General features: G+C 48.7%; 1 protein-coding gene across 1 annotated transcript; it reads right to left on the reverse strand.

The window, feature by feature from the left end:
* Positions 1-288: 288 nt before the first annotated feature.
* Positions 289-9,146, reverse strand: LOC149356520 (uncharacterized). Its single transcript, XM_089576364.1, has 4 exons — positions 8,802-9,146; positions 7,999-8,126; positions 6,908-7,356; positions 289-302 (listed from the first exon to the last, which is right to left on the reverse strand). Exons 1-4 carry the CDS (start codon positions 9,144-9,146, stop codon positions 289-291), a joined length of 936 nt encoding a protein of 311 aa, XP_089432490.1.
* Positions 9,147-12,070: the final 2,924 nt, after the last annotated feature.

A 12,070-nucleotide genomic window follows, 5' to 3' on the forward strand; every position in this document is an offset into this window, starting at 1 on the left:
GCATTGGCCTTGAAGCACGCGAACCACGTTGTCACTCAGTGCCGACACCAGAAGCGCACGCCGCTTCCCTGAATCTGTGATGCTGTGACCCTCAAAGAAGGCCTCCAAACGAACACGGTAAGTGCTCCAGCTACTGGTCGTGTCGTCGAACTCGGGTGGTCTGGCTGTCATCGTGCAGCTATCCCATCCTCGTCGCCACTGAAGTAACGGAACGTAGCCGGTGGGTGGAACATAGAAAATGAACGTTTATTGCTTGGTGTCACCGACTTTATAACGATACAGCAAAAGTCACATGACTGGCGCTGATAAGCAAGAGTGCGACACGTGTGAACCATCCTGCTCATACATCAGCACGCATGCTTGATAACACTGCATCACGCGTGCTTGATAATGCTACAGATTTTGCTCATGGTCCTTTTGGATCCGGAGATCAGTGGTACGAAACTGGATGTGTTTGCAATGCTATTGTTGCAGAGCTGCTCGCGAAATCAGCTTTATTGGTGTTAAGCGGTTGTTCAGCAGCGCTTCCTGGGTCAGCCGCAGCAGTTTGTTTAACAAGACATTCTCGAAGTCCCCGCAGGGATGCGTCTGCAGCATGCAGACGTTGGTGAGTGGCGACACCACGGGGTTAACCCGAGCATCCGCAGGGACATCCCCGCAGGGGGATGATGGTGAACAATGCGTCACCACGGACCCGAGCATCCGCGCTTAGCCGTGCGTGGCATCGCCGTGTCCGGGGAAAAGGGGATCCTGGTGGTTGAGCCGATGCCGAGCGTTTGGACCCTTAAGGCCCCTCGGCGGAGGCAACACACCACTTTGGCCCCAGCTTCCTGTAGACGGCACCTCCGGCCTGACCCGACCGGGGGAAATCGGCAGTCGCCTTTTCCTATCCTCCCCTCTATCTTTCACTTTCCAATCTCTTTCTTACAACTCTCCTGTCTCCTCCTCTTTTCTTCGTTTGTTCCTCTTTTTCCTGGCGGCGAGGGTTAACCGTGTGTGACCAACTACCCTGAGTTGAGTCATATTAGGTTATAGTTAAGGTTTACAGCTGGCGTGGGCAGGACTTTCTTTCAAGTTCCTGTCGCGTCCCCTTGTTGGACTCCATGGTGGGTGGCTGGCACCATGACCGAAAAACATCAATTTTTTATGGCTCCCCCCCTTTCCAAACCCGATAGCTCTCTTAAAAGAGTGCGGAACGAAGCATCAGACTTTTTCATGAAAAAGAAACCAACTTTCACTAAGTTTCATGTTATACACAGCAACTGTGAACAAAAGCAAGCCCGAATCATATCCCCATTTCTTGTCACCAAATGCCTAACAGATACCTTAGGGCCTGGCTACAAGGTATCCAAAATGTCAAGCGGCGACCTACTCCTCGAACTACGCGAGAGCATCCAGTGCTCGAAACTTGCAAACATCGATTCCATAGGGGACATCTCTGTCTCCGTGACTCCCCACCGATCCCTCAACTCAGTCAAAGGCGTTATCTCCGAAGCTGACTTTATCCACCTAACAGAAACTGAAATGCTTCAAGGACTATCCGAACAAAATGTAATAGACGTCCACAGGATCAAAATCCGCAAGGATAACAAGGAAATAGACACCAAACACATGGTCCTTACATTTAACACGAGCAGCTTACCCGAAACAATCGAAGTAGGGTACCTGAAAGTCAACGTAAGACACTACATACCCAACCCCCGTCGCTGTTTCAATTGCCAGAAGTTTGGCCATGGCTCGCAGAGCTGCCGCGGCCGCAAAACCTGCGCGAAATGCGCATCAAAGGACCACCAGTCTGAGGAATGTGACGCAGCACTACGCTGCGCAAATTGCGAAGGAGACCATGCTGCGTACTCCAGGGCGTGTCCGTCCTGGAAAAAAGAGAAAGAAATCATTACCATTAAGACAAAAGAAAACATTTCATTTAAAGAAGCCAGAAGGCGTTTTGCAGTTACAAATACATTCTCCTTCTCAGCAAAACCAAACTTCGCTGATGTGGTGCGCAGGGGCGTAGCACCACACAGCACTCCGGCACCTGCCGAGGCCAGTGTCACTGTGCCTGTAGCAGGGCCACCCACGCCCCAGGCAGGAACAGCGAAAGCTGCTCTGCCAACTCCAAGCCAGGGAGTGCCGGCCCATGGGTCGACATCCCGCAGGACCTCCCCCCGTCGGGGGAGACCTGACACTCACACACGCGCGGCTTCCCCGCGGTCGTCCAGCACCTGTCGCGAGGTGATGGACGTATCCCACAGTCCGCCTGCTTTAGAGCGGCGGAACAGCTCTCTTGAGCGGAAAAAAGGCAGGGCCACTATAACGGCCCCAGAAAATAAGTAAACTCCCAATCGTTCCTATCCCAAACATAAATATGGCTTTTCTAGTTCAGTGGAACTGTAGAGGAATGTTGAGGAACTACAATGACATAAAAGATATCCTAGGGTCAATCTCGCCCGTAGTCTTATGTCTTCAAGAAACAAATCTAGGTCCACAACATACAAATATCCTGAAACATTATAAAACTTTTAGACACGATCGTGAGCACGCAAATAGACTATCTGGAGGCGTTGCGATTGTCGTGCAAAGCAGCGTCCCTGCTCGAGAAATCACACTCAAAACAAAACTCGAAGCCGTTGCGGTCAGTGTCGTCAGCCATAAAACAATTTCTATCTGTTCTGTATATATTCCTCCACATTTTACATTAACAGTCCACGATTTACAAGAACTGATCAATGAACTTCCAGAACCGTATCTAGTAGTTGGGGACTTCAACGCTCACTCCCCTTTTTGGGGAAGCGAGCGCTGTGACTCTAAGGGTCAAATAATCGAAGATTTTATCATCACAAACAATGTATGTCTTTTAAATACAGGAAAAGCCACCTACTGCTCCCCTACCTCGGGGAAAATGTCCTTTTTAGACTTGTCATTTAGCTCACCTTCTGTTTTTAATGATTTTAAATGGGATATCATTGACAACCCATATGGCAGTGACCACCTCCCTATACTAATCACTTTAGCATCCCCACCGGAAATAATCCCCACAAGGCCACGGCGCTGGAAGCTTCACCTCGCCGACTGGTCACTTTTTAAAGAAAAGGCAAATTTAGAAAATATACTTTTAGATAATCTCTCCATCGACCAGATAAATGAAAAGTTCACTAATTGTATCATAACTGCCGCACTCACAGCTATTCCACAGTCATCAGGAGTGGTGCAACAAAATCATAAAATATGGTGGACAAAAGACTGCAAGGAAGCAAAAAAATTACAAAACAGAGCTTGGGGTAAATTTCGCAGGTATCCGACTCATGAGAATCTCATAAATTTTAAAAAAGCAAGAGCTAAAGCTCGGTACGTCCGTCGTAGTGCCGAGAAAAAATCATGGCAAACTTACGTCTCTTCTATAAACAGTCACACCACATCTAAAAAAATGTGGGAGCATGTGCGAAAATTAAATGGAAATTTTTCACCGTTCACAATTCCTTTATTGACAACACCTGGCACACAAACAAGCATAGGGGAACAGGCAGACATATTGGGGGAACATTTCGCAGCAGTTTCAAGTTCATCACACTATACACAGTCTTTTTTAAAATACAAAAACACAGCTGAAAAACAGAGGCTCCCAACAAGTGGAGGCACAAATGAAAAATACAATTGTCTAATTACCCTCCAAGAAATCAATAAAGTACTATCTGCCGGCAAAAAAACTGCTCCAGGACCCGACGAAATACACTATGAAATGCTTGCGCATCTTTCCGAGCCAGCCGTGAACGCACTTTTAAGATTCTTTAACACAATATTCATGTCTGGGAAAATACCGGAAGTCTGGAAGAAAGCTATTATTGTACCGCTTCTTAAGCCTAGTAAACCCCCAACTTCTCCTAGCAGTTATAGACCCATAGCCCTGACTAGTTGCCTTGCCAAATCCTTCGAAAGTGTCCTAAATATAAGACTAACCTTTGTTCTTCAATCTGGTGAACTTCTTGATATCCATCAGTGTGGATTTAAAAAGGGATGCTGCACTACAGACCACCTAGTCCGCCTTGAAAATACTGTCAGAGAAGCTTTTATACACAAGCAACACTGTCTTAGCGTCTTTTTTGATTTAGAAAAAGCATATGATACTACCTGGAGGTTCGGGATCCTCCAGGACTTAGCTGAACTTGGCATCCGTGGCAGAATGCTGAACTCCATTAAAGACTTTTTATCTAACCGTTCATTTAATGTCCGTCTAGGCTCAACCCTCTCAAGGGATTTTATTCAGGAAAATGGAGTGCCTCAAGGGTGTATTTTAAGCACAACTCTTTTTATTGTAAAAATGAATTCTCTTAACAAAATTATACCAAGGTCCATAACATATTCAGTCTATGTCGACGATCTTCAGATAGCGTGCACATCTTCCAATATATCTACATGTGAAAGACAAGTACAACTTACAATCAACAAACTGGCAACATGGGCAGAAAAGAATGGTTTCCAGTTCTCACCACAGAAAACAGTAGCCTTACTTTTTTCACTCAAACGAGGCTTGCACACAGATCCCACATTACACCTAAACCAAACCACACTGCCTTTAAAAAAGGAACACAAATTTCTAGGCATCACCTTCGATAAAAAGCTTACTTTCCTGCCTCACATAAACGCACTAAAGAAGAAAGCGTCGCTATCACTGAACATACTTAAAGTCCTTTCACGCAAACACTGGGGTTCTGATCGGGTATGCCCTTTACAGATTTATCGCTCTGTAGTACGTTCCGTTTTAGATTATGGCAGCATAGTGTATGGATCAGCAAGGCCGTCGTACTTGAAGCGACTGGACCCTGTGCACAATATGGGTTTGCGTCTTTCAACTGGTGCTTACAGGACATCACCCATAAAAAGCCTTTACGTAGAAACCAATGAACCACCACTTGCAGACAAACGAACAATGCTCTCATGCTCATACATCTTAAAGATCCGTTCCCAGCCTAAACACATCTGTTACCCACTCGTTACAAAGTGTTCATCTCGAACACTATTTACCAACAAACCTCTAGCAATCAGACCACTTCTTCTCCGCTTTGAAGAGAAATGCCAAGAACTAGACATAATGAACATATTACCAAATATTGCCCGCAAACCTGATCCACTCCCGCCTTGGTACTGCCTACCATCTGTGTGCGACTTCACATTAACACAATTTCAGAAAAAACATACACCACATGAACAGATATTACAAGAATATTTAGCACTCAAGGAAAAATACGGAGAATACGAAGCATTTTATACCGATGGATCAAAATCGGCGCACTACGTGGGAAGTGCTGTAGTTCAGAATAATTGGGAAAAAATAGTACGGCTACCTGAGTGTGCATCCATTTTCACCGCCGAGGGTTACGCAGTCTTGGTGGCTATAGAAAAAATAATAAATGAGAACATTCAGAGCAGTATCATTTACACTGATTCTCTGAGCATACTAACCTCACTTCACCATAGCAATGCAGTGACACCACTAATTGGTAATATCATACACAACATAACGAGCGCCACAATACAGGGACAAGACATAAAATTTTGCTGGGTTCCCAGCCACATTGGAATCACTGGCAATGAGAAGGCGGATGAATGTGCTGCGAAAGCTCGCAACAAAGAAATAAAGAAAGTGAACATCCCCTACAATGACTGTATGAAGTTGGTACAGTGCAAGCTAAGAAATAAATGGCAGTCGCAATGGAATATTGAACGAAATAATAAGCTCCACTTAGTAAAACCATTTATAGAAGAATGGAAGTCATGCTCCCACCAAGAACGTTTCATCGAAGTTATTTTATGCCGTCTCCGTATTGGACACACACATCTCACACACAACTTCCTACTTACAAAAGAAGACAAACCTGTTTGTGAAAAGTGCGGAGATGAACTAACAGTAAACCACATATTATTCTCATGTACAGAACTTGAATCACTAAGAAAAAAACATTTTACTACCTTTTACAAAGAACACATTCCTTTTCATCCAGCATTGATTTTAGGCAAAGATGCACTTGTCAGTATACCGTGTGTTTTTAGCTTTTTAAGGGAAGCCAGTATTCTTCACCAACTCTAATCTACTCACCCTGTGCTTCGCTACATACAATTATACACCTCAGCCACTTTCTCAATCACGAGAAGGAGGCTGAGGTCTTTATCTGAGCTGTTGGGAGCCTCGAAATCCTTGCCGAGCCAAGGATGTCTGCGGAGGTAACCCAACCTTTAAAGGTTTCTGCTATCAGACATTTTTTTTTAATTCTTGTATTTCATCAGCTACTTAGTAAAAATAACTTTTAGGCCCTTTACACCACCGTTTTTATCCACTTTGTTTTCAAACTCTGCTCAAACATATTTTTTCCATACCTTGTTCTTGGCGCATGATAGCCTTAGCTGCTTATGCGCCAATAAACCCAACACAACACTTTTTAGTAACCGCAACACACAAGAAAGAAATTAACGAAAAAATTTCTTATTTTGCAGTGTGGAGACCTATAAAGAAGCTTTTTTTACTTTGTAAGGGATAGATAATCTCGCAGTTTCCACAAAGAACTCCGCTCGCTCCTGTTTACCAATTGAGTTTTGTATCATACCTCCGCGTTCTTGTTCCTGCCAGGTTTGTGTTCCAACTTGTGTACGTTACGTCAGCAGCTCACATGTTCAAAACTTACGTAGCCTTCCTGGAAGGTGACTGTGGCCAAGATAAAGGCTTTCCTCGAATTTGTTACGCCCTCCTCTATCGAGCTTCACGAAGTACTTCCGTAGCGCCCAGCGCGAAGGTCGGCAAATACATCAGCACGCGTGCTTGATAACACTGCATCACGCGTGCTTGATAATGCTACATCCCTTCCCCCTAAGCTGGAGTAAGCGAGACGATCTGGAGGCTTCTGTATGCGAGTCGAACGACGTGGTGGTTGGTCTTCGGCTTGAGAGCTGACTTCCCGTGCCTCCGGGCCTTGATCAGCTTCTGCCTGCTCGGAGCTATGCTGAGCTTCTTCGTGGGTGCAGACTTGGCTCGGCTTGCTAGGTGACGACCGTGTGTCGAGTCGTGGCCGGAGTTGGTCTACATGGCGGCGCTGCTGTCCCCCAGGTGTTTCCAATGTTACCATACGTGTTCCCGTCGTGGACACTACTGTCGCCGGCACCCACCTTTGACCAGACTGAAACTGGCGCGACCATACATGCCTTCCCGGTTGAAACTGTGTCGGTGCTTTTGCTGCTCCTGGCACAGGTTCGCCAGAGCCATCATTTCCTGTCACCTTGGTGTCTGTGAGTGAAGCTGTCAGCCGGGTTCGGGGACGGAAACCCAACAGTAGTTCCGCTGGCGACTTTCCTCCTTCCAACGGTGTCGTTCTATAACGGAATAAAAACTTGATTAGTCGTTCTTGCAACGTGCCTGCCGGATTCTTTCGAAGCCCTTCTTTTACTGTCCGCACGGCCCGTTCCGCCAAACCATTTGACTGAGGATGGTATGGGGCTGTTCTGATGTGCTTCACGTGGCTTTCTTGCAAGAAACTGGACATGGTGGCACTTGAAAACTGTGGTCCGTTATCCGATACTAAGCAGTGTTGTAGGCCAAAACGTGCGAAAATCCCTTGAAGTACCTGAATGGTGGTCTCCGCTGTGATGGTCTTCAAAGGTATGGCCTCAATCCACTTCGTCTCGGCATCAACCAACACGAAAACTTGCCAGCCATTGATGGGGCCCGCAAAATCCATATGCAACCTGTACCATGGTTTGTTGCTCGCTGGCCATGGAGACGGCACTGCAGCAGCCGGCATGGGCCAGCATTGTATACATTGAGGGCAACCATGAACCAGCACTTCGAGGTCCCTATCTAATCCGGGATACCAAAACAACGCTCGCGCTATGCGCTTCATGGCACTGATACCGGGGTGACTGTCGTGCAGTAGTTCCTTTAGCATGCATCGTCGCGCCGCATCCGGCAACACTACGCGATGGCCCCAGTAAATCAGATCATGACTGGCCGTGAGCTCGTTACGGCGAGAAAAGTACGGCATCAGGTGTTGCTGTGCTGCTGATAAGTGCCGCGGCCAGCCGCGTGAGATCCACTCCCTGATCTGACGAAGCGCCTCGTCCGAGCGGCTTAGCTCTGCTATTTCCTTAGCGGAAAGGGCCCTGGAATCTAGACTCCGCGTATACAGCACGTATTCCATGGGCTCTTGGCCTTCTCGGTCACCAAAGCACGGCAATGGTAGGCGACTGAGAGCGTCGGCGTTAGCATTTAGCTGTCCTGGGCGGTACTCGAGATCATAATGGTAAGCCGACAGTAGTAATGCCCACCGCTGAATTCTTCCTGCGGCCATGTGCGGAATCGGCCTATCCGGGTGGAACAGTCCTGACAGTGGCTTGTGATTCGTCACCAGAGTAAAATGCTTCGCCAGCAAATAATCCCGAAACTTGGTGACGCCGAACACCAAGGCCAACGCTTCTTTCTCCAACTGCGAATAATTCCGCTCAGCCGGTGTCAGTGCTCTCGAACGAAACGATATGGGGTAGTCCCTGTTTCCAATACGGTGTGACAGCACCGCGCCGACTCCCACTGGCGAAGCGTCGCATTCAAGCCGCAACGGCTTTCCGGGGTCGTAGTGCACGAGAAGTTCCGCTTCTACGATAGCGCGCTTGGCTGCCTGGAAGGCTTCCTCGTGTTCGGCTTTCCATTGCCATTGCGCTCCTTTAGCCAACAGCCTGTAGAGTGTAACCAGCGTGGTTGAAAGGTTGGGTAAAAATTTGGCGTAATATGTGATTAATCCCAAAAAGGATTTTAGCTGGCTCACAGTCTCCGGTCTTGGTGCGGCGGTGATGGCTTCCATATTCTCAGGGGGGTGTAGGCCAGTTGCATCGACCTTGTGCCCCAAGAACGAAACTTCCTTCTCGCGGAACCTGCATTTGTCACGGTTCAACTTCAGTCCGTTTTCGCGCAGCCGCTCGAAGACTTGCCGGAGAGTGGAGTCGTCATTCTGTTTTTCGGCAATAATGATGTCGTCCAAGTACACCTTCACGCGAGGGAGGCCTTGCAGAACGGATTCGAGGCGGCGCTGGAACAATGCTGGAGCCGATGCGATGCCGAAAGCGAGACGGTTGTATGCAAAGAACCCTTTGTGTGTGTTCAACACGGCCATTGCTCGTGCTTCATCGTCCAGTGGAAGTTGATTATACGTGTGTCGTAAATACAAAGTGGTAAACACCTCGCCCCCGTACAGAGATGCGAAGATGTCCTCAATTTTCGGCAGCGGGTACTGCTCCAGATGTGTCGCTGGATTCACGGTTAGCTTGAAGTCGCCGCAGAGCCTAATATCACCGTTTCGTTTCAGTACGGGCACGACGGGCGTAGCCCACTCGGAAACTCTCACTGGTGCCAGCACTCCTTCCTGTACTTGGCGGTCGATTTCTGCAGACACTTTTTCCCGAAGCGCATAGGGCACTGGTCGAGCCTTGAAAAAGCGTGGTACAGCGGCCTCTTTTTTGTGGAGTTTCACGGGCGGTCCCTTACAACAACCCAACTTCTCCTCGAAGATTTCCGAAAATTCCGCCAGAAGTTTCTCTGTCTCTGTGCCACTGTGAACCACATGTATGTTCTGCGACTTGCATTCTTCCAATAGTGCCATGCCAGCATTCCGGAAGGCTTGGATGGTGTTCCGGCCGCACAATAGAGGCCCGTCGCAATCCACTACTACGAGCGAGCTGTCCACTTGAGTGCTGCCGCATTCGACTTTCATGGCCACTCGGCCAAGGACCGGCAGCGGCCCCAGGAAGCACGTCAGGCGTAGTGAAGTCTTCTGCAGTGCCGGCCACCCTTCGCGATGGTTCTCGTATACCTTTCTTGGAATGACGCTGACAGTGGACCCTGTATCCACCAGCATGCGCAGGTTCCGGCCTTCCCAGATGAAATTTCTTTCGAATCGGCGTGCGGACTGGTTACTACTGCAGCTGTGAGCCACCAAAGCGTAGAGCATTTCTTCTCCGCTTGCGTCACTGGCGTCCAGTTCCTTCACCGCGAAAGTTCCTGAGGGGTTAGAGCGGCCACTGGAGCACATCCTTGGCAGGTGTCCCTTCCTGCCGCACTTGTGACACGTCACTTTCCTGTGTCTGCATACTTCCAAAGCATGGTTTGAGCCACATCTCCAGCACTGAGTTGACTCGGTCATGGATCCATGCCCGCGTCCAGACTTCTGCGGATTCATCCTGCGCTTCTGTACAAAGTTTGCCGCGCCGTTGTCGTTGAAGCTCCTTTCTTGCATTGCCCGGACATTCGCTTCTGCGGTTTCCGCTGCTAGAGCAAAAGCTTCTGCCTCCGCCAGGTTCAACTTCTTTTGTGACAACATGTGTCATCGAGCTTGTTCATCACGTATTCTGCAGACAATCCGATCCCGCAACATGCGGTCCAAAAACTTCTCAAAACTGCAATCCTTTGCGAGACGTCTCAGGTCGGTGATGTAGTCCCGTACCTTTTCGCCTTCCGCTTGGTTCCGCATGAAAAAAGCGTAGCTCGCTGCTATCTCATTGGCTTGGGGATCGAAGTGGTTATCCAGGTGCTGTACGACGGCCTCGTAGCTCAGGCTGTTCACCGATTCGGACTGGCATTGGCCTTGAAGCACGCGAACCACGTTGTCACTCAGTGCCGACACCAGAAGCGCACGCCGCTTCCCTGAATCTGTGATGCTGTGACCCTCAAAGAAGGCCTCCAAACGAACACGGTAAGTGCTCCAGCTACTGGTCGTGTCGTCGAACTCGGGTGGTCTGGCTGTCATCGTGCAGCTATCCCATCCTCGTCGCCACTGAAGTAACGGAACGTAGCCGGTGGGTGGAACATAGAAAATGAACGTTTATTGCTTGGTGTCACCGACTTTATAACGATACAGCAAAAGTCACATGACTGGCGCTGATAAGCAAGAGTGCGACACGTGTGAACCATCCTGCTCATACATCAGCACGCATGCTTGATAACACTGCATCACGCGTGCTTGATAATGCTACAGATTTTGCTCATGGTCCTTTTGGATCCGGAGATCAGTGGTACGAAACTGGATGTGTTTGCAATGCTATTGTTGCAGAGCTGCTCGCGAAATCAGCTTTATTGGTGTTAAGCGGTTGTTCAGCAGCGCTTCCTGGGTCAGCCGCAGCAGTTTGTTTAACAAGACATTCTCGAAGTCCCCGCAGGGATGCGTCTGCAGCATGCAGACGTTGGTGAGTGGCGACACCACGGGGTTAACCCGAGCATCCGCAGGGACATCCCCGCAGGGGGATGATGGTGAACAATGCGTCACCACGGACCCGAGCATCCGCGCTTAGCCGTGCGTGGCATCGCCGTGTCCGGGGAAAAGGGGATCCTGGTGGTTGAGCCGATGCCGAGCGTTTGGACCCTTAAGGCCCCTCGGCGGAGGCAACACACCACTTTGGCCCCAGCTTCCTGTAGACTGCACCTCCGGCCTGACCCGACCGGGGGAAATCGGCAGTCGCCTTTTCCTATCCTCCCCTCTATCTTTCACTTTCCAATCTCTTTCTTACAACTCTCCTGTCTCCTCCTCTTTTCTTCGTTTGTTCCTCTTTTTCCTGGCGGCGAGGGTTAACCGTGTGTGACCAACTACCCTGAGTTGAGTCATATTAGGTTATAGTCAAGGTGTACAGCTGGCGTGGGCAGGACTTGCTCGCAAGTTCCTGTCGCGTCCCCTTGTTGGACTCCATGGTGGGTGGCTGGCACCATGACCGAAAAACATCAATTTTTTATGGCTCCCCCACTTTCCAAACTTGATCGCTCTCTAAAGAGAGGGCGGAACGAAGCAGAACAGTTTTTTCAAAAAAGAAAAGTCAGTTTTCCTAAGTACCATGTGATTCATAGTGAAGTACAAGATAAGCCTGCTAGAATCCTGTCCCCCTTCCTAGTGTCAAAGTGTTTGACAGAAGTCTTGGGCATTGGCTACAAGGTATCTAAAATGGCCAGCGGTGACTTACTGCTCGAACTGCGTGACAACGTCCAACACTCAAAACTCGTAAACATTGTATCTGTTGGGGATATTCCTGTCTCCGTGACGTCACACCGATCTCT

Source organism: Amblyomma mixtum, chromosome 3 (genome assembly GCF_055824585.1).
Source record: "Amblyomma mixtum isolate Tamu chromosome 3, ASM5582458v1, whole genome shotgun sequence".
Classification (NCBI taxonomy): Eukaryota; Metazoa; Arthropoda; class Arachnida; order Ixodida; family Ixodidae; genus Amblyomma; species Amblyomma mixtum.

Bases quoted from the DNA above. Each gene is read 5' to 3' on its own strand.
- LOC149356520 (XM_089576364.1), bottom strand. From the start codon at position 9,146: ATGGCCGTGTTGAACACACACAAAGGGTTCTTTGCATACAACCGTCTC. The intron at 8,127-8,801 runs GTGAGCCAGCTA...CTTTCCGCTAAG, and splicing joins CCGCACCAAGACCGGAGACT to GAAATAGCAGAGCTAAGCCG. The intron at 7,357-7,998 runs GCTCACGGCCAG...ATTCCGTTATAG, and splicing joins TACTTTTCTCGCCGTAACGA to AACGACACCGTTGGAAGGAG.